This window comes from Nelumbo nucifera, chromosome 7 (genome assembly GCF_055504915.1).
Source record: "Nelumbo nucifera cultivar China Antique chromosome 7, China Antique-T2T, whole genome shotgun sequence".
Taxonomy (NCBI): domain Eukaryota; kingdom Viridiplantae; phylum Streptophyta; class Magnoliopsida; order Proteales; family Nelumbonaceae; genus Nelumbo; species Nelumbo nucifera.
In genome coordinates, this window is record NC_142655.1 from 10,195,422 (window position 1) to 10,221,298 (window position 25,877).

The window sequence follows — 25,877 nt, forward strand, 5'->3', positions numbered from 1 at the left end:
TTTGTATAAGTCTCATGAGTTGTTTTCTTCTAGTGCTCAATGCTTTCTTTATTCTATCTTAGCAAGTTGGTTTATTTTCTAGCTAGGGGCATTCTATTTTTGGATTTTGAGATTGGCATTCTTCTAGTGCACAATGTTTTCTCAATGTCTTCCAGAAGACGTGCAATGTTACAGTGGGATGGACCCTTCTGAGGTCGGTGCTAGAATGACTTGGTGCATCCATCAAGTTTGTCTCTTGCTCTCTCATGTTTTAGTTCTCTTTTCCTATTATCCTCGTTTCGACTGTTCTCTTCTTCTTTGGCGGGCAAACACAATGTATTGCTGAATCAGGTTACCTCATCTCGGAAGGAGAAACATGAGATGCAGGCAAGCATGCAGGCTTTGAAGGCCCAACTGTAGGGGGTTCAGCTCAGTGCCGAGGAGGATCGCCAGCGTTTCATTAGGCTTAGCACCGATATGCAGCACGAGCTAGAGGAGGCGAGAGGGACCATTTCCACTTTAACTGATGAAGTGCGGACAAAGGATCGTCAACTGGAGGAGTGGCAGACCAAGTACACTAAGGATATCCGTCCTGTTGAGGTCGCAGCTGTCGAGCATTTCCGTTTGTCCCCCTAATATGCCCAGGAGCAAGTTGAGAATGCCATTCCCTCAATGAAGAGGAGATTTAAGCTTTGTCGATGCTATCTCAAGACTCTACACCCCGATTTTGACTTTGGCAACCTAACCATTAGGCTAGTGCTAGAAGAGTTGGCAATGCAGGTTGACTAGGAGCCCTTGACTCCGAATGAAGAAAAAGGAGAGGTCAGCAATGAAGAGGGTGAGGAGGCAGACGATGTCGATGACAAGCTGCAGGGTGACGATGATGAGTAGTGGTTGGCCCGGTTTAAACTTATGGGATGTTGTTGTTTCCTCGAGCCTATGTTCTCCTATTAATCTTTCAGAACTTGTCATTTCTTGGGGCTTACGTGCCCCTATCTATACTCATCTTTTTTTTTTGGCAATGTTCTTGTAGAAAATAATGAATCCATATTTTGGTATATATTGCGTTCTTTTCATATGAATTCAATTTTAATTTTTGATTAAGTTCAAAACCTGTCAAGGTGCTCGTAGGTCGACTTAAGGCCCTTATAGGTAAAAGCAGTTTGGCATCCCTTAAGTTCGTTTTCCCCAACCTGCTTGTAGGTCGGCTTAAGGGGCCTTAGTGCTGAAAGCGATTTGGCTTTCCTTAAGTTCATTTTGGCCAACCTGCTCATAGGTTGGCTTAGGGGGCCTTAGTGCTAAAAGCAATTTGGCTTCCCCTTGAGATCATTTTCAACGAGCTTCTCGTAGGTCAACTTAGGGGGGCTATAGTGCTAAAACCGATTTGGCTTCCCCTTGAATTTCTTTTGGCCGAGCTTTTTGAAGGTTGGCTCAAAGTCGCTGGAGCAGATAACCTTATATTCATACTTAGTAGGATTTTATAACTTTGCGGACGCAGCTCGAAACTTCTTAACTTCTTCACAAGTAATACCTTCTTAAATTGTCCACATTTCACGCACGGGGTACCAGCTTCCCATCCACTGTTTCGATATCGTACGTGCCTTCACCGATCACTTTAAAAACTCTATAAGGACCTTCCCAATTCAGACCAACCATAACCTTCCTGAGTACCAGGTCGCCAATTCTAAATTGGCGTTTCTTAAATCGGGCATTATAGTACTGAGCTACCTACTGCTGGTATGTCGTAGTCCGAATGTAAGCTAGGTTGTGAACCCCTTCTACCAGGTCGAGGTTAGTCCACGATTTGTCTTCATTGGTCTCTTCTTCATAGGCCTTGGAGCGTATGGTCGACCTATCTCGATTGGAATTACAACCTCAGTCTCGTACATTAGGTTGAAAGCACAAAGGTGTAAATCAGTCTATGGCATCCGCGGCCCAGCCCAGCATGACAACACACGGGTCGTGCCAGGCCCAACATGGTCATGTGGGTCGTATTGGGCCCGGGGTTTTAGGTTCGCAAGCTGGGCCGACATGGCACGTCCAAGTGGGTAGTGTCACCCGCGACCCGCGTGCCGGCACGACCAAGCCCACAACCCAGCCCAACACGATCCATATATATTATTTATATTATATATAATATTTATATAAATTATAATTATATAATAATATATTAATAAAATAAACAATTGTTTTCAATTTTATTATATTAATTTATTTCATTATCAACATTCATATAAAATTAAAATTTTAAGTTTTTTAATTTTTTTAGATAAATAGCTTTGGCCCATTCCACAGCCCGACCTGGCCCAAGGCTTGGCCCACGGACCAGCCTGGCCCGAACGGGTACGGCCCAAGATAGCCCACACTTTGCACGGGCTGCCTGCATGCCTGATTTACACCTCTAGGGTGGCAAAGTATTGCCCTGTTTGCCACTTCGACCTGACCGTTTGCTTAGGGATATGAAATTCTGTTGTATGAGATCAACACCTTAGATAGTCTAAATTTGCAGATGATGCTTCTCTAGAAGAAGTTCAGCACGTTCCGAGTTGTGATGGATATCAGCGGCTCAGTATCCACCCATTTTGTGAAGTAATCAACAACCACGACTAAGAACCTCTACCCGGTTGCGGGTGGAAAGGGACCAAGGATGTCAATCCCCCATTGCGCGAAAGGCCATGGGCTAGTAAGGTATCTTCGGTTGACTACGGGTTAGTATAGAATGTTAGCGCGCCACTGACACTTATCACACTTCTGTACCAATTCGATTGCATCCGCTTTCAATGTAGGCCAATAGTAGCCTTGTCGCAACGCTTTTTGGGCAAACACCCTGCCCCCAAGGCCATGGGTTGTACCTTCATGAATCTCTTGCAGCACTTGGTCTGCTTCAGATCGGCGCAAGCAACGTAGGTAGGGGAGCGAAAATGACCTGCGGTACAACTACTTACCTATGATTACATAGCGAGCTGACTACCACTCTACCCTCCATGTTGCATTACGTTCTTTTGGAATGGTCCCGTGGTGCAGATAGTCAACAAATGGATCCATCCAGCTCAGCTCTACTACCAAAACAAGGGTGACCTCTTCTGCCACCCTTCCTATAGTTGGGCGTAGCAGGTCTTTTATGTAGATCATTCTTTTCATGGAGTCTATTACACTGGCCAGTTTTAAGAGTGCATCGGTTTCAGTGTTTTGTGACCTCGGGATCTATTGGATGTACCAAGAGTGGAAGTTGGGTAGGAGCTCCCTAACCTTAGCCAGATAGATCGACATGGTGGGCTCCTGAGCCTCATACTGCCCATTCACTTGATTGACGACCTGCTATGAGTCGCTACACAGCTATCAGTGCCTTATATTCAGCTTTCATTGTTTAAAGCTCGGAACGCGAACCGAAGAGCGTATTCCAGCTTTACCTCGCTTAGTCCGTAGAGGATTTGTCCAGCCCCGCTTTTGCATTGGTTGGGTGAGTCATCCACATGAAAGATCCAAGGCTCCTCGCCCCAGGCCATTACGGGTGCCACACTGGTTGATGCCCTCAAAGTGGTTACTAGCTCGGCAACTTCAGGGGTCGGCGTGCTAAACGTACACTCGGCGACAAAGTCTTCCAGGACCTATGCTTTGATTGCTAGTTGCGGCTCAAACCAGATATCATATTCGCTGAGTACGACTGCCCATTTTGTGAGTCTCCCTGAGATTGTGGACTTTTGGAGAATCTGCCTCAGAGGTCGGTCAATCAAGACTACAACAGTGTGGTCCTGAAAATAAGGTCTCAGTTTTTGGGCTACTAACACCAACGAGAAGGCTAACTTTTCAATGTTCGGGTAATTAGCCTCAGCAGCATGCATGACTTTACTTACATAGTAAATAAATCGTTGAATTTTTTCTACTTCTCTAATGAGGACCAAGCCCTAGGCTCCGGCTTGGTCAATATAGGTGGCGAACCGAGGTACTTTTTGCGCTCGTCAAAGGTGAGCTAGCATTCTTCAGTCCACTCAAAGTCTTGGTTCTTTTTTATGGCTTAGAAGAATGGAAGGCATCGCCCAACCGACTTAGAAGATGAGAGTGTGTGAGAGCTTAATCGCGCATTCCTTCTCTTAGGAGAATGATGCCTTTATATAGGTGTAAGGGATTAGAGACCCTTTGTAATAGGTTTGAGATTCCCAGGAAGCTGCTTCTGCTAAGTTGGGAGAAAATATCCCATCGGTTACATAATCCGTGCAGAGGACTAAGGTCCTTTCGGTCGACTCTAATGCGGATGAGGTGAGTAGGTCGGCTTAGCAGTCGAACGTTATTACTCTGGAGAACTCGGTCTTGTTAACGGATCTATGTAATAGGTCAACGAGCATGCCTTGTAGGTCACCATTTGTACCTTACTTAGCTTGGCTAGTCCCCGAAGGAGGTCGCTCCTTATACAAAGGTCCTTTAGGTGGACCAAGCCGAGGTACTTTAGGTTGGCCTTAAGCAAGGTGCTACTAACCGCCCTGCCGGGATGATCTGCTTACTTAGTGCCAATGTGTAACCCGGGTCTGACCTATCCAACCTAGATAGTCAATCAGGTGATCTACAACCCAAAGATAAAAATGGTTTAGCATCTAGGTGAACTTTTAAAACACTTATCTCTCTTTATGTCATGTTGGGACTTAGTTGTTTTTTTCTGACTTTTCTTACTATGTATACTCTTGGACTGTACAATGGTACTTTGGTTTTTTTCAAATCTGATAGCATTTTTAAATGAATTTCACTTTAGTAGGTTAAAACAGAAAGGAAAAACAAGTAAGCCAGGTCAAGCTAGTAGTTTATGATAAGGAGCATAGCCCATGCCCAGCCTAGCCTACACCCTAAGCTTGAAGGCTCGAATTTCACCATATAGAGATCCATACTAGGGTTGAGCAAAGCTTTTGGGCTTACACCTTTAAATATAGTATGTTTAATATATAGCATACCTAATGTGTATAATATTTAATATAAAACCAAGTGTATATTATTTGTAATTATATGTATCACACACACACAGATATATATGCCATGTGAAAAGATCATGTTCTTCCTATTCTTATATACATGGGGTAGCCTATCCCATGCCCATAAGGCATAAGCCCTCAACCTTGGTGGTAAAGGGATTTGATCTCACGTCTTCATTACAATTAGTCAAAAAATTTACCGATCGAGCCACCACCAAATGGCAATAGACCCTTACATTCTTAGCAAAGGCTAATGTATAATTTTTCAATGTTGCCATGTATTAGGTTTAGCATGTGTCACGTGTTAGCTTGAACTTTATCCTGACCAGTAAACAACTAATACTAACCAACCGAATAAGGTTAGGTCAAGGCGGATGAACCAACCAAAACTAACATCCTTAGTCTTAGGTCAACCCAATCCAACCCGACGTAATTGCACCCTAAGTCTATACTATATATAAAAGTGTGGATGCAGAGTGAAAGTTTTTATAGGCTAAAATTACCCTCTATTTCTTTGATTGAGAAAGGGAATAAAAGCCACTTTATTACAATTTTAATGTTAGCTTTAATGGCTACTAAAATGCCCATATTTGTGTATTTAATCCATCTCTAATTGTAAGAGTTGAAAATGTAACTTCAATTATTACTTTCCACCTAATTTAATCCCCTCTCATTAAGTCTTGTAGCATTAACTCCCATTTTCTCTTATTAAATCCTATATTTAAGTTATTTTTCACTAATAAATGCTACTAATTAGATCTATGTCGATATTTTTAACAACATAAACCCATATATTTTAAAACTGGATCAAAAAACAAAACCATTCTTTACCCAAGTGGTGGTTAACCAATTCAACCATCTGAATCAAATTCATCAACATATGAAGTCATAGTTAGGTAATAAAATTCTTAAAATAAAAATAAATATAGAAAATTATAAAAATGTAGAAAACAAATAAGTGCAATAAACAAAAATTATTTTTATTGATAATGAAAAAGAAATACATAATTTAGAATTAACCAAAAATGAAATTATTTTACTGTTTGGAAAAGATCAATTGTTCAACTTTTGGTCAAATGTGTTAACCTTTAATGTCATAAATAAATAATAAAAATTAATAAAATATAAACATAAAAATTAAAAAATACATAAATTTTATAAAAAAGCATTTAGGCACATGTATAATATCATTTATTTATCCTATTAAACAAAAAGTAAGTGTGACATATTATAATTATTTTTACTCATAGAAATGTTGAGGAATTATAGAAAAAATGAACGCATCTATAATTCTATATTTACACTTCTATTAAAGGTATGAATAAGATTGTGAAACTTTTTTTTGACTAAAATACTCATTTTTGAATGTAGTCCCTATTTAATTCTAATGTTTAAATTGTAAATTGAACCATTAATTTTTGAGTCATTCATTTGCCTCTATTTAATTCTTATAATTTTTTTATAAATAACAAAAAAAAGATACACCAAAAAGATAAAACATTACAAAAAAGAAGAGTATCGCCAAGCAAATAGGCTTGTCAAAGATACTTAAAACTTCACAATTCAAAACATTTATCACATATTTGGATGAGGTGTTATGTAATCATATTTGAATTTTTCAATTTGCTATTTAGAATTGCCACGCGTAAAGCACATGAACACTTACTAGTGATACTAAATAATAATGTCTAATAATACACATGACATGTATATGGATAAATACCACAATCTCCTTCTCACGAATGAATGGGTTATTTGTCTTGATAGAAGGTACAATAGTCTAGAGGACCAATTTTGGGTTGGACCAATAAAGCAAATTAAATTGGACCAGTATAGGCTTAATGGTCCAAAGTATTTATTGGATTGGATTGGACATGGTCCATTTTTAATGAATTCATATTGGACTAGATCGGGTTAGACCAAATACTATCCAATTGACACTCTTACATGAGTCTAGTGTCACTAATCATTGTATAATGAGTTAAGTATCAAATTAACATTGCAAATTATAATATGGTCCTTTTATTTTTCCTGTGATATATAAAGACCATATTATTAAGTTGCACATTGGCTAGTTCCACTAAAAGAAAGATAATCTTGTTTATTTTCTTAATGAACAAAGATAATCTCCTTTTGTTATCTCTAAGGATAAGTCACATTATGAAGGGGCCTTTATTTGTGACAACATATGTGGCTTTAAATAACTCATTCTCAATTGATGGGGCATCTAGAGTTATTCTTCAACTTAATATAAACAAAAAAGTTACTATTCAACTTAATACAAAAAAAAAAAGTTATTCCTCAACTTACAATGTTTTGATTTTATTTGGAGGCATCAATGTGGATGTTGGTTTAATGCATATATGCACTATGGTTTTATTTTGCAGGTGTATATTTGTATATTTATAATGACAGTAAATTCAATTCCATGACATGTTTGCATTCAAATGAGAGCAAAAGTTTGCATCTGGAAAATGGATGCAAAATTTCGCATTCAAGTTGTTTAATTTTAAAAAAGTGGATTATAGTATCGAGATTAATGTTTATTCTTATCACAATTAAAATTGTTTGACAACAATACAAATAGAGGTGGAGCCAAGTATATTGGTGGGGGCCCTTGGCCCCCCAAGGCCTGGGCCCGCCCAGCCTACACCTCAAGCCTAGTTTACAAGCACAATTCTTGCCCTACACGGACCCAGATTGGGCTTATGGGCTTTCTAGGCCTATGACATCTAATAATAAAAATTTAATTATTAAATTGTTTAATCTTAAATATAATATAATATAATAATATATGCAAAAAATTATGGCACAAGCCCAAAGTAAATTGGGCTTGGCTAAACTTTGGGCCTATGTACAAAAAAGGCATGGGCCTCATTTAATTCTTAGAGTTGATTTGTCTTGGTTTATCTATCTTTTTATAGATGAAGACAAGGCCTTTATTCCCATTTCGAGCAACGTGGGACTTGAAACAACATCAAATAATGAGTGCTACCATTTGGCATTTGTCTAAGTCCCACATTACTTAGAAAACGAGGGTGAAGGTTTTGCCTTCATCTATAGAAGGCCTTGCCTAAGAGGACAATTTACATGCTTGAGTTGGCTCAAGTGTCCACACATGTATTGACATGTGTTAACTAATTAATATTTATTTATATGTTAGAACTTAAAATTTTTATATCTTCTATAAAATAATAAACATTTAGTATAAAATAAAATATACTTGTATATATTACACTAGCAGGGACCCGTGTGATGCACGGGAAAATATAAGAATAATAATTTTATTTAATATTAATTAATTGATAAATTAACAAATAAAATTATTGTTAATTAACTAAAAGTATTCAACATTATTGTTAATATTTAAAATTTTAATAATTATATTTTACATTTAATGTTGATTTATAAAAAATAATGATTGTTAATTTAATACGAATCAAATAATTTTTAATAAATTTAATTTTATTAATCATTTTTAGTAATTTTAATAACTGCTATAACTTTAATTATTTTTAAATGAAATTTTGATTGACTTTAAATAATTACAAATGCTAACATTTTATTAATTTCACTAATGATTAACAATTGTATAGAAATGACAATGGGGTGGGTTTAGGGCGAGGCACCCCTATCTTTGTCCCCACCCCGTAGTCAAGACACTCTACCCCATCCTAGCCCCGTCCCCAGTGTTAGGCGGGTTCAGGGCAAGGCATCCACTCCCCGTTAATCCTCTAATTTCCCTATCTCGTCCTAAGTGTCGAGTCTGTTCAGGGCAAGGTATCCATTCCTTATCAAGGATGGGGAATCCTCAAATTTTCCCCGCCCCATCCCTATTGTCAGGCACGTTCAAGGCAAGGTACCCACTCCACATTAACCCAATATTCAATTTGATGATAAAAATGATAAAATTGATATACTGAGTATGAACCACATGGTAAATGTTTAAAAGTACACTAAATTGTCTTTAATTTTCAAAAATATAATTTTATGAAAAAATATTGGAAAATATATTATATTTGTGTAATTTTGAAAATTTATTCAAATTTATTTTTAAATTGTTATTAAATAATTTATTTTCTTTTTAAATGGTACACTTACAAAATTACACTAATTTATCTTATATTTTCTAATATAAACTAATCGATAATTTCCTTTTTCCAATATTATACTAATTTATCTTAATAATTTGTGTAATTATTGGTTAAAATTACAATTTTCCCTTTCCCATATTCATTTATCTTTAATAATTTCAGTAATTTACAATGAAAAGTACATAATTTTTTAATAGTTTTCCAGAATCTATCAAAATGTAGTAATTTTTCCTAAAATTTCCAAAATACTCTAATAAATTTCAATAATTATTTAATACATTCTAAATAAACTTTTAAAAAATTTATATCTTTTAATATATAATATAGTGTTATAATATATTTTTAAAAATATATATTATACTATATTATAGTACAGGCTAAGCCGGGATTGATGTGTTGGGCCTAATCCTGGCCCAAAAATTTCCGAACATGATACGGGGCCGGGCCAAGAATAATCAGCCCTAATACTGTCCCAATAAATAATTGGTTGAGAACTGATACACCCTGTCCGGAACCAGACCCAACCCATATTACAGCTCTGCATGATATATCTCATCTTGGAGTATATTAAAAAAAATAAAAAAGGCATCCCATCAACTGTAAGTGGTGAATTCCCTCGATTGGATAGGTATTCCTTCAATCATTTGGTCCGCATCAGCTCTAAACTCTACCCCAAATTGTTATTTCCTCGTCATTTAAATTCATAATTTTTAATGTAAAACTTAACACGTGGCAAGTGTTTCCAAATTAAAATTTTTACGATGAAAAATGTAAGGCTCTTTTGGACTCCCACCTAAATTTAAACTTTCAAGTGGGTCATAGGGAAGTTCACCAACCAGGAGGCCCACTCCTTTGACAATTTAGTCGAAAAGTCTTAAATGAGCCGGTGATCTTCCACTTGACAATTTAGTTGGACATCTCCATTCTATTTTGTTGAACAAATTACCCAAAAATATTTATTTTCTACGTGTCCATAAAGTTATTACTTTTGAGAAACTTTTCTATATTGGCTTTGGATAGAAATTATTAATTGGGAAACCAACAATTCAGGCCAGGTATAGAGGATAAACCAGACGGTCGCTCTACCCTGTGAATGGATTGGATTTGCCACATCATCCCTAATATGTCATAAATAGAGTATGTCATATAGGGGAATTGCCTAGTTAACTCTGATTGCAATGTAAGAGACGTCTTGTTTAATATATGCTTGGCAAAAATGAGATATAAGTGAGGAACAATTTTACTTTTATTGCCTAACATCCACTTCTAAACCATTGCAAAATATCATTATGAAAATTATGTTAGACAGTTTTGTATGCCCTTAGTTTCAATCAGAATGATGTACTTTATGAGTTTATTGTAAATGAATAAAGATACATATTTGATTCATGTTCCCTTGGTATGTTTCTATGTAATACCCTTAAACTGGACACTTAATGAGACTCGTGTTAGTTTAGAATGTTCACAGCCAGTGGATCAGTCTGGGGAGACCTATCCTGACAAGGCTGACACTGTGGTGCCACCAAGTCGGTTGGGGTGGCCTGTCTCAGCTGCCAGGGTGAGACCCTAGGCACATACAGTGTAGGATTGATTGAATCTTTGAACTGGACCAGATTTCCAGTATTGCCCTGGACCTTGGAGATTGATGGGCAAAACTGGAAAGTTACACCCGACCCCTAGACTCGATTATGATACTGCACTAGGTGTCGGATTGGGCTGTCTTTGATGTACCAATCAGTGAGATCCATAGCGGGGGTCAAAACCTAGGTATGTTGGGACAGTCCGAGAATTCATCTGAGTGGGTGATCATAGTGACAGGATCAGCCCCTTTGTCGGACAAAGGTAATGATCGGGGATGCACTCTCATTGATGGAAACTAAGACTGCCGGCAGCCGATTTCAACCGTTGAGATTTGTTTTGCAAAATATATTTTATATAAGATATAAAAGTATATATATGGTTTCTAAAATGTTTGCAAAAGGTTTCAATTCCCGGGATCCATATGAGTGGAGAGTGCAATACTGTTCCTTGCAGCCGAGGGAGAGGTCCTCTCTTGTCGGGCAGTGTATGATCATTATGGGCTGAGAGGTTAAGTGTAAGACCATTGAGGATAATACCTGATGGGCTAATCTTGCATCTGCCCACAGTCCCTGGGTGTTACAAGGTGGCTTGGCCCAGGGACCTCTTAGGGTAAGTGTTGGGCCCGTAGAGCCCATTTGATGGGTTTCAAGGGGTGCACTGTCTTTAACAGTGTATTCGGCCAGGCCTTGTAACAAAGGCTGGGCCGAACCCATGTGGCTGATGTGTAGATCAATGCTTGGGTCCCACGCCATACAAGGAAGCCCAACTGGGCAACAGTTAAGAGGGTTAAGTGAGCACATAAGCTTAATGGGCCTAAAGCCCATTTCGAACTGGGCTGTTTATTTAGTTAATAAAGGGGCGAAATTTGAAGTGGATCAGCTAATAGGATTGGGCTTAGACCCTATCCACTTAGAGAGTCCAAGATCTAAATAAGATTTAGATCTTGAAACCTCATAATCAGATTAGGAGATGGCTAATTTGATCTCGAGATAAGATAAGGATTATCCCTTATCACTTAAAGGGACTTCTAACCCAAATATGATTTGGATTAGCAACTCCTAATCTGATTAGGAGCTGATCCCTTTAAGATTATAAAAGAAGAAGGGGGCGGCAGCCTAAAGCATAAACACACAGATCATCAGGTTTTCTTTAGTGCTGAAATCAAGAAGAGAGAATTCTGCTCCCTGCAAATACTCTCTTGCCGCCTCCCTGTTCTTGCCGCCCTGTTTGCCAGTTCGATCTCCACTTGTGGGAGAAGTCAAGATTGGATCTTGACATCAGTCATTTGAGAAAGGATTGAAAGGAAGCTGTGCTCACGTACCATCTTGCTGATTCTTGCGAAGGACAGAGTTCTTGGAGAAAAACACTGCTGATTCTGCTCCACCTGCACTGCGCCATCTTCAGTGGGAGCAGTCTTTGGATCCTTCCTTGGGCGTGAACACCTTCGTTGGGAGATATTACTTCTCCGTATCAGGTATAATCCTTCCCACTCCTTTTTGGTTCAGATCTGGTTCAGTTTATGGTTCAAGATTGATCATTGAAAATATGATTTTCTAAATAGGGAATACGATTCCCAGTTGAAGGGAGAGATAAATTTTTGAAATTCGCCCCTTATTCCGCAATCTTTGGGCGTCCATAGGATGGATCTCTCATCCCCTTCAAACTAGTATAAGAGCAAGTATATGATATATACTATGTACATAGTATATGATATATGGTGTTTGGTTCTATTGTCGTTTTTTGAGAAAATCGCATCATGTATATCAGATTTCAAATAAACAATAGCAACAAAAAAATTGCATATATACATGCTGCTTGGTTCTTGTTTTCTCAAAAAATGGCCATCTCAAAAACATCATTTTTTTTATGTTTTTTCTTTTCTCAAAGTGTTTTCTAATATGGTGGCATGGTTGATGTGGCTCAGTCAAAATCGCAAAAAAATTGAAAAAAAGCAATGAAAACAATAAAAACATAATGGAACCAAACACCACCTTAACTTTCATGACCACCTATACAAAACCCAAGGTAAGTATCTATTTTATATAGTATAATGTTAGTCCCAATATATGGGGTCTTGGGAGGGGTAAAGTGGATATGATCCAAACATTTATTTATTTATTGTACACAATGTACACCCTCCTATTTGAACCTATGTTTTCATGATTGCTGGCCTGAAATTTTACCATTAAACCAAGAAATGACTCCCTTTCACTTTGAAACCATTCATGAAACTCAAGGGATGCACAAGAAAAAAAGTTAATGAATAAATAAAATAAGGATGTGATAGTTAGAATAAAAAACCCGGGTTTGTTATGTACAAGTATAGTTAAATTTCAATTTAGAATTTTCTTTACTTAATTCATCAAGTCTGTCCTTTTTTATTAGGTCATATGTGAACATGGAATTCACAGACCATTCATTTTCAGCCCAAATTGCATGGAAACTCAATTAACTAAGTTATTAAGTACTGAGCTCCCCTGTCTTGTAGCACTTCCCATGCCACAAGGCAACAAGAGCAAAAGTGGCATGATGAGTTAAAATAATGAACTCCAAGCTATTTATACACTTAAAATGAAGTTATATGTTGTTTTTATTTTTTATTTTTACTTTAAAATGAAAAATAAATATTTGGCTAATTAATTTCACCCACAACCAATTCAACTAAGAAACTGAATGTAACGTGGGCATCTTTTTAACACCAGCCGTATATTGCACTCAAGTGATCTCTCTCTATATAGGGATGCTTGTGCATGCCTGCTATCAGTAAAAAAACAAAAAGATATTCCAACTGAAGCAATCATAATGTTGGTCTTAATATGGATCAAACATACATATATAAGGAATTAATATTTCCTGTACATCATCTTAAATTCATGAAAAGATATTCCAATGTATGATTGGATACGTATGTTGCATACTAGGGATTTTACTTCCAATAAATCTTACCTGGTGTAATAATAAAATACTAGCAGAAAGGGCCCGTGCTAAGCACGGGTAAATGGGAAGGCAAGGAAACAATTTCGAATAATTCTTTATTGAATAGTTGGGAGATTAAAAATGAAAGAGAAAGTTAATATAATTTTCAATTAAAAATCAAACTTCAATAATTTACACTAATTCTGTGCTACCTCATTTTTGGGATAAATAACTCAATTTATTCATACTTGTTAAAGAATGGATACAAGAGAGAGCCCTTTAAGTTTAAAATACCAGTAAGTTGGAGAATGAACATTAAAGTTTAAAGTTGGAGATGGCTCAACAATAAGACCATGCAACATGTCAAATGTGCAAACATTTTCTTTTTACAATTAAAAAAACTAAAAGCATAGATGGTTATTAATTATCGACATTCAGAATGGCAAAACTTGTTTGTCTCAGGGTTCAGTCATATTAATTATCCTCTTCCCTCTTCTCACTCCGTCCGCATTTTTTCTAAGTCCATTTACCTTCTGCATCTTTTTAGGAATTTGTTATTCTTACATACTATCACATAGAGCCCAGTAACTGTTTAACCAGTCCATTGCTAACCCGGGATGGAGTGGGGAGTTGGGGCATCCCCGAGCATTGACAAAAATTTCTAGCAGTCCTAACTTATAGTATTAACATTTTGGTGTGCTTTGATGAGCAACTTGTGTGCTATATATACTTCTATTACTCATTTGATTGGATGTGCTTACTTAACGGATAGCATGGAGTGCATTACACGTTTTATTTTTAACTCTCCCCATGGTTGCACTGTGTCTGCAAGTCTAGCATGTTGAAAATTGGTAGAATTAATCATGATATTCAAAGCCCGGATGATCGAAGTTGCAACTCCTGGGCATGAGAATTGGAATTGGCTCCCCAGGGTTCGGGCTTTCTCAAAAAAGTCTGATCCGAGTCTGAGTCCGACTTGATACTATATATTAAATAATAAATAAATATATATAATATTTTTTTTATTCTTATTCTTTTTTTTAAGTAATAGTGAGATGTTTATTATTTTTGAGTTTCAAAGGTTTTTAATATAAATAAAACACTTTTTATTGAATAAAAAAGAAAAAAAAAACTTTCTGCCCAGACTCGAGCTCAGGCTTAAGACTTGGGCCTGATGGTCGGGCTGGGCTGGGGCTCAGGCTTGAGTGTATTCTGTTGATATATATTCAAAGCATGGCCCGGCCCATGAACAGGTCTAGGTCTACCTAATGGATCCAAACTGATCGAACCAATTATAACAGTTCCAGTTCTACAATTTTGTCTCTATTAATAACTGAAATTTTAAACAAGAACTAACTAGAATTATGAGCCCGACCCGACCCATAAACAACACATGGCACTTTTTCTTATCAACAACATATTACATTTTTAATTATTTTTAATACAAAAACAATTACTAAATTTATTAACAATATTTATAATTTATTTTAAAGTAAAATTAAAGTAAATATCTATTTATTAACAATATTTATAATAACAGTAATTATTAATTATAATCACTAATTATATATTTATTAAATTACTGTAAGAATCGGTAATTATTAAGTTACAGTAATTAATTACTGTAATAATCACTAGATTCCATTGATATATATATAAAAGATATATCAGATTGAATACTATTGAGCATGAGTATGTGGTTTCAAGTCTTAGAACATTCACTTTGTGCAAAAAATAAAAATAAAATAAAATAAACAAATCTGGAAGGTTAGGTTTGTATTTGTTCCACCCCTTCCAATGACCAAAATCTCTTATAGCTATCTGGCCGCCTGGGATCAACATTGAGAAAATAAGCTTTATTTTATTTTTTTTATTATTAAGTTGTGTTTAGGCCAAGTGCTTACAGAATGTTAAGCTATGTTCAATCATCTCGAGCTTCACTGTGCTTCCATGATTGTGATGATTTTATTGACATGGTTGAGCCTTATAACTTTTTTTTTTGGTATTCCATTTTTTCTATTCTTTTACTTGGTAATAACTGAATTTTGTTGTTAAGATAAATGAATTCAGTACACAAAAGAGCTTTATTAAATATTCGATATCATCATCATCGTCTAAGTCCTAACCAAATGCATTAGATGAATCGTGAGCCATTAGGTTCTATTTAATGCCATATCCATTTTTGAATTATGAATACTTAAATTATTTCCTACAATTTTGACACTTGTCCTTTCTCGTCTGCCCCTATTATTCCTTTTAACCCTTTAATTTGAAATTGATCACCTTTCCTTGTAAGTAGGGTGTCCACGGTTCGAACCAGTATCGGTTTTTCCATTTCTCTGAACCGAGACCAAATCAATACCACCAATTGATCAGTTGGTTCTTCGATTTTTATATATTATATAAATATATGTATAATACTATATTATAAATAATAAATAATATAATATATTATAAATATTACAAAATATATAATATATTTATAAATAGATAATTATATATATAGTGCATATATATTTATATATATTATATAGATAATATGTGACATATGTTATATATATATATCGGTCAATTCAGTTAACCATCATTTTTTCCTAGATTAACCAAAAATCAAATCGGTCCTTTAATTTTTCAAAAATCCCAAATTGAAATTGAACTCATCAATTCGGTTAATCAGATTTTTCAGTTCGGTTTTCTCGATTTGGTTCGATTATTTGGTTTTTTGATTTTTTATGCACATCCCTACTTGTGAGTGATTTAAGTGGTCTTAATCAAACAATTGAACATTTGTTACCCGCATCTACCCATAAGACATTCCAGCCATAGATGTATAGAAAATATATGTGCTTTACGTGGGACATTGATGGAGAGTCGGGGTGGATTCGAGCCAAGCTGAGTCGAATAGTACTAGGCTTGAGCTCAATTTGAGCCAGAACCTTGAGCTTGAGCTTGGCTCGAGTAAAAAATGCATAAGCTTGAGCTCGGCTTGGCTCGGTTCGAACTCGATTTTGAGAAAGAATATTTTATAAAAATAAAAATTATATATAATTTTTTATTTTATATTTAAAAAATTAAGAATTATAATAATTAATAGTTATAATATTTTTATTATATATATATATATAAGTTGGCTCGCGAGCCTCACGAGTCGAGCTCTAAATAGGCTCGAACTTAGCTCGTTTAATAATCAAGCCACTAAATTGGGCTCGATCTCGAGCTCGAACTCAATTGAAACCGAGCCGAGCTAAGCTTTTCACAAGCCGAACTCGGCTCGTTGCCACTTAGTCATGCAAGTTTCCCTAATTTTATCACCAATTTGATCGATTTATAGGCTTTTCGACCAACTTCATTTCTTCATCCATCTTAACATACACATTTCCATACTTCTTAACCATTTGATATATTAAATATAAATTACGACAAAATAAAAAATGTTTAATGAAAGAAATATGACTTGAGGAATTTTAAAAGCGAGTTTGTAAATTAACATTAATTATCAATAAACATACAAAGTAATCAGTCAAACAAGTCAAACAAACAAAATCATCATTAATCTCAATATTAATCATCTTAATTTATATGAATAGGAGAAGAACTTGTGTAGAAAACAGTTATCAAAATAACAAAAAAAGAGTAAACAGCAGAAAACAGGTAGAAAAGGGTCATATCATCCTCCCAAGAACAGTCAACAGAAATGTTACTATTGTAATCAGGCGGTTAACCTGTACTACCTGTTATCTTATCCTACGGTTACTACTTATACATGTACTTGTATTCATTTCCTTATCCTACGCACCCTTCGACGACCTCAGCACCCCCCCCCCCCACACACCAAAAAAAGAAAAAGAACGAAACAATTTTCCGCCTGCATTTTACAACGGCAAATTTCAACTTTCTATCCCCGAACCCGAACCAAAATAACAGAGCCGTCCGGTGCTGACTGCCACCTTCTTCCGTTTAAACTTTTGCATTTCTACTACCATTTCTTTCAGATTCGTAGCTCAGACGTTACGATCCCTGATCTTATTATCCTGAGCACCCCTAGTATTTCTCTCTTTCTCTCTGGCACTCTGGCAGCACCTTTTACTTTTCTTTCCCAAAATATCACAACACAATCACTGTCCAGCTTCGATTTTTCATGCTATTAGCGTTATTGGGGGATAGAAGAATCTTTTCTCCTCTGTTATGCTAGAGATCACGGTCTGTTCTTCTTCGCATCTTCTGGAGAGTTTTCTCTCGAAGTAATGGAGTTCGTGGGCAGGACTCTGAAGAAGCAATTTCGAGGGGTTCAGGACTTAGCTGGTGTTGTAGAATCGTACGACGAGTCTTCTGGGGTTTTCAAGATCTCTTACGAAGGTGGTGGTTCGGAGGAGATTGAATTTGACGAGGTTGCTTCGATTTTGGAGGGAAAGGGGGAGCCTGGTTCAGCTGATTTAAACGAGAGGGAAAGCCATGGGCGGAAGCCGAAGAAGCGGCGCCTGGAAGAGCCAGAGCAGGAAATTCGCAGTGATTCAGGTAAGTCTACTGATTGTGTGATGACCAATTTATGTTTCGAAAAGGGCTATGAAGAAACCCAAGTGAAAGATGGTTTGACTGATGGAGTATATTCGGAAACCCTAGAGATGGAATGTGAGTTGGGTAGGAATTTGAGGGGAAATGCCTCTGTTAATAGGTATTTAAGGGAAAATGGTTGTTCTGATGGGTTTAATTTGAATAGAAATGTTCCTGTTGACGAAAATTTGAAGAAAAATGCTGATTCTGATGGGGATTTGGACGGAAATGATTGTGTTGGGTCTGCTGAAGAAAGTCCGGAGAAACGATATGGTGTTCTTTTGAATTATAGTATTCACGAAGAAGAAGCAGGAGTAAAGAAGGATCATTCTGGGGAAGATTTCATAGAAAGTGCTCCTTTTAAAATGCATGAAGAAACCCAGATCAAGGAATTCGGCTCTGATGGAGATTTTAAGATAACGTGTACTGTTGGAGTTGCTGAAGAAACTCAAATAAAGGATGGTATTTCAAATGGAAGCTTGAAGGAAGATACTTCAGTATCCAATACATACACCCAAGAGGAGAATAGTTCTGGTTTTAGTAAGGGCAAGCTGGGAAATGCTTGTATACGGATGGTTGAAGAAAGTCAAGAGGATGAGAGAGATCTTTGCGGAGATTTGCAGGGAAATGCTTTACCTGAGGTTGGAAGAGCTACCTGCATTAAGGATGGTAGTTGTGGTGAGCTTCAGTTGAAGGAAGTCAATTATGAGGATGATTTTGCAGTGAAGGGGAATGGAATTGAAATGGGAACCCCAGATAAGGATGAAAATAGTTGTAAGAAAAGAAGGCGGCTTTCTGACAATTTGAAATCTACAAAGGAGAAAGTGCTGAGGAGGAGTGCTCGCAGAACATCATCCCAAATATCTTCTTTGGGTCACACCTCAAGCACAGAGAAATCTTCTGCAGCTGACAATGTGTCAACATCCCCTGCAGTTAATTCTCTATCAGAGGAGAAATCCATTGGCTCAGGTTGTGTTGGATTTGAAGGGCAAGAAAGTAGTCCTTCGAAGTTGGCCCTCCCCCCTTCTTCAAAAACTCTGGATTTAGATGGGATTCCTATTTTTGACCTCTTCTCTGTTTATGCTTGTTTAAGGTCTTTCAGCACTTTATTATTTTTAAGTCCCTTTAGTGTGGAAGCTTTTGTAGTAGCATTGAAATGCAAGTCTGCTAATTCTTTAATTGATTTCGTACACTTCTCTATCTTGCGCACTTTGAAGATGCATTTAGAATTCTTTTCTGATGAGGGCTCTCAATCTGCTTCTGCTTGCCCGAGGTATACAATTTGCTTTATTTATTTATTTTTTTTATTTTTTTGTTTCTTCAAAGCTCCTTAGGGCCATTGAGATACTGATCATTTTTGTTATTCATGGTTTTGGATTAACTTGTTGGTGTAGGACTCTTAACTGGCAGTTGTTGGATCCAATTACATGGCCTGTTTTTCTGGTTGAGTACCTACTTGTTCGTGGTTCGGGATTGAAATCCGGTTTCGATCTTAGTCAGTTGAAACTTTTGGATGGCGATTACTATAAACAATCTGTAACTGTAAAGGTTGAGATACTTCGATGTCTATGTGATGATGTCATTGAGGTGGAAGCTGTAAGGTTGGAGCTTAATAGAAGAATGCGTGCCCTTGACATGGATATCGATAAGATAGGAAACTTGGAGATTTACAAAAAGAAAAAGGATCCCATGGATGACTCAGCCGGTTCTTGCTTGACTGAAGAGATTGTTGATGAAACCATTGATTGGAATAGTGATGAATGCTGTCTCTGTAAGATGGATGGGAGCTTAATATGTTGTGATGGCTGTCCAGCAGCTTATCATTCAAGATGTGTAGGTATTTCCAAGGATCTTTTACCAGAGGGCGATTGGTACTGCCCGGAATGTGAAATAGACAAAAATAACATGCAGATGAAATCAACGAAGTCTGTCCGAGGAGCAGAACTTCTGGGAATTGATCCTTATGGGCGACTATATTTTGGCAGTTCTGGTTATCTTCTGGTGTAAGTATGCTTTTTTTGGTTAAGTATTAAGCTTCTATTGTTGATTTTTTTGTCCCTTCAACTTTTCTCCGTTTTTCCAGCTATTATTACTTCTATTTCTTACATGATTTATCTTCACTTTCAGTTTATTAGAGAATTGTCTTAAGCATATTTTTTCTATCATAGATGTGGTATATGCATGATAGGGTGGCCTTATTTAAAAAAAAACTATGGCATTTAGAAGTTTTTTTTTGTATCTGTTGCCTTCTGTTTTTGACTAGTCCATTCTGTTGATGAAATGAGCACAATAATACAACTAAGTTTGAATTTCAAGCTGACGGTTGGCAACAAATAATTTGGACCAATATTTTTGTGAGCATCTCTCTCTCTCTCTCTATATATATATATATTGCTGCATTTTATCTATTTTTTTATATTTTTAATATTTTCGTTTATAATTTATGATGCCATGGTTGACTCATTTGACCTAGATGGTTGAACTGCTGACCCACCACTAAAAACACTGGTTTTGATTTCCACTAAAAAACATCTAATGCAAATTTGAACGTAGGAAACATGCTTAGGCTTGACTCCAGATGCTGGTTCTCCTATTGTTGAAGCAATCCCCTTGGTCCCTAACCACATGGGTACTCTTTTCAATTCCGTTTTGGTTACTGATGTGTTTTCTATGCTTGAAACAAATGCTCCAGCATCTCGAGTGAAAAAACAGAAGTGGGAGAGAAGGAAGGTCCCTGGTTAAGGAGGGGGCTCTCAGTAAGGGTCTTTTGAAGGGTGTGTTCCAATGAAAATTATTAGTTGGACTGTGAGAGGTTTGGGGAGTGCAAGAAAAAGAAGGGTAATTAAAGACTTGTTAAGAAGAGACAGACCTGATATAGTAATGTTGCAGGAAACAAGTTGGGAGAATTGGATAGAAGATGGGTGAGAAGTGTGTGGAGATCAAGAGGAGTCTGTTGGACCTTGACTCTTTCTTGGGGAGCTTCTGGAGGTTTGGTTACCTTATGGAGAGAGGATGTTGTAGAATCAGTGGAGGAACTCATAGGGAGGTTTTATGTGCCTTTAAAATCCAGAAATTTGGAGGGTGGTTTCGCATGGGTCTTAATTAATATATATGGGCCAAACAATTATAGAGAAATGAATGAGATGTGGGAGGGGCTGTATGGAATACGAGGCTATTTGGATGGCCCTTGGTGTGGAGGGGGGATTTCATGTAATTAGGTTTTGTAATGAATCTAAAAACCCCCAAAGCATTGTTACAACTAGCATGAGGAAGTTCAATGAATTCATTAATACTTGTGAGTTAAAGGAGATACCTCTGTTACAAGGTAATTTTACTTGGTCTAACTTCTAGGAAAACCCTCTTTGTTTGAAACTAGATAGATTCCTATTTAATGTAGGGTGGGAGAATCATTGGAGGGATTTTGTGGCTAGAGCTCTACTTAGAGTTATTTCTGACCATTGCCCCATCCAATTAGGCCCTGAACCTCTAGGGTTTGGACAGTGACCCTTAGATTTGAGAAGTGTGGTTAACTCACCTAGGCTTTGTGCATAAGGTTGGGGAATGGTGGATTGAAGAGTTGAGAGGGGTTTCACAATGGAAGGCAATTAGGTTTCACAAAAAGATGAAGAGATTGAGATCTAAAATGAAGGAGTGGAGCAGGGAGCATTTTGGAAGGATAGGGGACCTTCAGGGAAAACTTATTTTGGGTTGTATTGTAATTCTTGTTGTTATTTTGGGGTCAACACTCTTTGTCTGAGTGGTTGACAATGTAAGATGTTTATTTAATATTCTTAATAAAAGTTACTGTTTTCAATCAAAAATAAAAAGGATAGAGGAACAAAAATCCACCTTGTTGTCTAAGATTGAGGAAATAGACTCTAAAGGATCTCAAAGGACTATGAATGAGCAAGAAAGAGAATTGAGAAGAAATTTAAAGTACTCCTTAAAGAGGAGATTTCATGGAGGCAAAATTTGCGAATAAGTGGATCAAGGAAGAGGACGAGAACACTAAATTTTTCATGCCTTGGCCAATGGGAGGAGGACAAAGAACTTTGTGGCCAAACTAGAAGTGGATGGAGAGGAAGTTACAGATCAAGATGAAATAGCCAAGATGTTTGTGGATCCTTTTAAATCAATCTTTAGAAAGCCATTGAAGAATAGGCTAAGGGTGGAAGGAATTGATTAGTTCAATTTGTTTGGGAGTAGGTAAGTAAGTAAGTTGGTTAGAAAGGAATTTTGAGAAAGGCAGGCAGTGTTTTCAATTTACAGATCTAAAGCACCTGGCTCAGATGTGGCTTTTTATTAGGATTATTGGGATGTGGTAAAAGATGACCTTTTTGAGGTGTTTTAGGAATTTGCAGATAAAAATATAGTGAGCCCTGGAGCCAATGCTACTTTCATTGCATTGATCCCAAGGAAGATGGATGTGAGACCTTAAAGAGTTTAGGCTGATTAGTTTGGTGACTAGCATCTATAAAATCTTGGCTAAGGTGTTGCCCTTTTTTTGATCAATAACAGAAATATTCATTAATTGATTAAGAAAATTACAAAGGAAGGGCGCTAAAATATCTTAACTCCTAGAATCAGCCAGCATGCACCCAAATCATAACAACATTTACAACTGAGCCCAAAAAATAGAGTTCCTGTTCACCCCTTGCCTAGTTAGTCCATCTGCAAAAGAGTTTGCACTTCTTTTTACCTAAGTGCATAAACTTCAATGTCCTTAGTCAGCCACTTAAATTTCCTCTTTTCATTGTTGTAGTTCCAAAGCCTAGTGTTGTCCTGTTTCAGCCAGCCCACCACAATCTTAAAGTCTCCTATGATCAGTTTGTTAATGTTCATGTCTTTAGCCCTTTGTACCCTTTCTAGAGCTGCAAGTATCTCAGCCCTCGAGGAATCTCCCACCCTGATTGGACCAGAGAACATGGCCATTAGATTCCCTTATAACTCCCCCTATTCCGGAGGGCCCTGGATTGCCTATACTACTTCCATCAAAATTCAGTTTACTAAAATTGGGAGGTAGAGGGATCTAAGAAGAACTTAAGGCCTGCTTTGTGGGGGCCGATGTTGCAATTTCCTTTCACTTCCTTAGCAAATCATCTTCTGAGAAATCTGCAAACATATCCAAAGTTTTCAACCAATGTATCACTCTTATATTAGTTACCCTCCAATGCATCGAGTGTATGCTGCCCTCATGGTATTGTGTTTCAGCCTTCTCCAGCTCCATCTCAGCCATCATCTGCTCCTCCGTTGACGGATCCATATCATTTCGATATCCCCATTGTGCTCTGCGAAGGTAAGCGTGCTTGTATTGAACATCCTATATCACGTTATGTTTCAGTTCGCCATTTATCTCCATCATATTGGAATTTTGTATCCCTTCTATCGTCTGTGTTTGTTCCTAGATCTCTTTAGGATGCTCTTCTCTCTTCGGAATGGAAGAGGGCCATGGATGAGGATCTAATCATACTTGGGACCTCACTTCTTTGCCTCCATGGAAGGAAAGCAGTTGGTTGTCGGTGGGTTTACACTGTTAGCATCTTGTTGGTGGTAGTGTGGAGAGATATAAAGCACACTTAGTAGACAAAGGGTATGCACAAATATATGGCGTTGGTTATACTGATACTTTTTCACCTGTAGCTAAAATTGGTTTGGTTCGGGTGCTTATTTCCTTGGCTGCACACTTTGATTGGCCATTGTTTCAGTTGGATATTAAAAATACATTTCTTCACGGTGACCTAGAGGAGGAGGTGTATATGGAGCAACCTCTAGGGTATGTTGCTTAGGGGGAGGAAGGTAAGGTGTGTCGTTTGAAGAATGCAATTTATGGGTTGAAGCAATCTTTGAGGGCCTGGTTTGGGAGATTCAGTAGTGTAGTACAACAGTTTGGGATGGCACAATGTAGGGTTGATCATTTAGTGTTCAACAGAGATACTACCTATGGGAAGATTGTATTGGCAGTCTATGTTGATGACATTATTATCACAGGAAGTGATGAACATAGCATTGAAAAGCTCAAATGGTTCTTACAAAGCTAGTTCTAGACCAAGGACTTGGGGCACTTGAAATATTTTTTGGGCATAGAAGTAGCAAGGTCAAAGTGGGGAATCTTTCTCCCACAATGGAAGTATGTGCTTGACTCGTTGGAAGAAACTGATCTTTTAGGGGCAAAGCCAGTGGATACCCCTATAGATCTGATGTGAAGATATCTAGTACTGAGGGGGAGCCCTTAGCTGATCCTGAATGGTATAGGAGAGTAGTTGGAAAACTGATTTGTTTAACCATTGCAAGACCAGACATTTCCTTTAGTCTTGGATTATTGAGCCAATTCATGCAGAACCCAAGGACAACCCATTGGGAAGGTATTGTTAGAGTTCTATGCTATTTGAAGTGTGCTCTAGGTAAAGGGTTGTTGTATAAGAAAGAAGAGAACTTTCCTTGGAAGGGTACACAAATGTTGATTGGGCAGGGTTGGTTACTAACAAGAAATCAACAACCGGTTATTGCACATTTTTGGCAAGAAATTTGATTACTTGGAAAAGCAAGAAGCAGAATATGGTGGCTAGGAGTAGTGCTGAGGCCGAGTACAGAGCCATGGCCCACACTACATGTGAGTTGGTGCAGTTGAAACAACTATTGTAGGAGATGGGAATATTAGTTACAACCCCCATGAAGCTATTTTGTGACAACCGGCCAGCCATTCATATCTCCTTCAATTCAGTGTATTATGAGAGGACCAAACACATAGAGGTGGATTGTCACTTTGTTAGAGAAAAGGTGGTTAGTGGAGAAATCATTACCCCATATGTGAAGTCTGAAGATCAACTAGCTGACTTATTTACCAAAGGCTTGAGTGGTGCTTGGATGAAATACATTTGTAACAAGTTGGAGTTGTATGATATATATGCTTCAACTTGAGGGGGAGTGTTAAAATATAGTTTTTGTTCTAGGGTTATTTTAGTCTTTTCCTTTAAATTAGTGTTTTGTCTCTGTTCTTAGTCTCTGTATATAGGGGTAATATTGTAATTTTACTTTTCATTATGAATTAAACATACAGGGTGGCAGTTCTCTCTCTCTCTCTCTCTCTCTAGAGACTGGTTAGCCCTATTTTGTTCGACTTCTTCTGCTTCTAGGCTCATACCAAAAGTTTCCTTTTATTTATTTAACTAAATACAAGCCTGATAACACCACCAATCCATTGATACTTTCTATTACCCTGTGCTATAAACTTTCTTGCTGCTTGGGAAATCTCCACAATGACTTACCTAACAATGCTATGTTTCTTAGTCTGAAATTTCCAATTCCTAAGCTCCCATTGTCCTTTGTTCTAGAAACCACTTCCCACTTCACCTGATGATCCTTTTAGAATCCCTAGGTTCCAAAAGAAAGTCTCTCATTAATTCTTCTATTTGATCTGCAATCTTAACAAGCAATTTGAAGGTAGACAAGAAGTACACTAGCAAATTTGCTAGTGTTGACTTAATTAATGTGATTTTACCCCTTAGTGATTTGTAGTTCCTTTTCCACCCTGCTAACCTCTTAGAAAATGTCTCCAACACTGGGTACCAGAAACTTTCTGACTTTGGATTTCCTCCCAACGGTAAGCCTAAATACTTTAAAGGCCACTCACTTATCTCACAACCTAGGGTTCTAGCCAATGAAGCCACCTCCTCTTTTGCCTATTAATCCCAGCTACATTTTATTCCAATTTACTCTCAAGTTGGAGGCCCTTTCAAAACTCTCTCCCAGAACTTTTAGGTTATCCATCTCCTCTTATTCTCCCTAGAAAAAGAATTGA

At 37.2% G+C, this 25,877-nt stretch overlaps 1 protein-coding gene across 2 annotated transcripts in view; it reads left to right on the forward strand.

The window, feature by feature from the left end:
• Positions 1–17,370: 17,370 nt before the first annotated feature.
• The window catches only part of LOC104608880 (PHD-finger and DNA binding domain-containing protein), a 35,947-nt gene continuing 27,440 nt past the window's right edge, over positions 17,371–25,877 (forward strand). For both annotated transcript variants that reach the window (XM_010275000.3, XM_088891299.1), the window contains exons 1-2: positions 17,371–19,352; positions 19,474–20,082. In XM_010275000.3, coding sequence (XP_010273302.1) covers positions 17,773–19,352; positions 19,474–20,082 — 2,189 coding nt within the window. In that variant the 5' untranslated portion in view covers positions 17,371–17,772. The remainder of the gene's footprint in view (positions 19,353–19,473; positions 20,083–25,877) is intronic.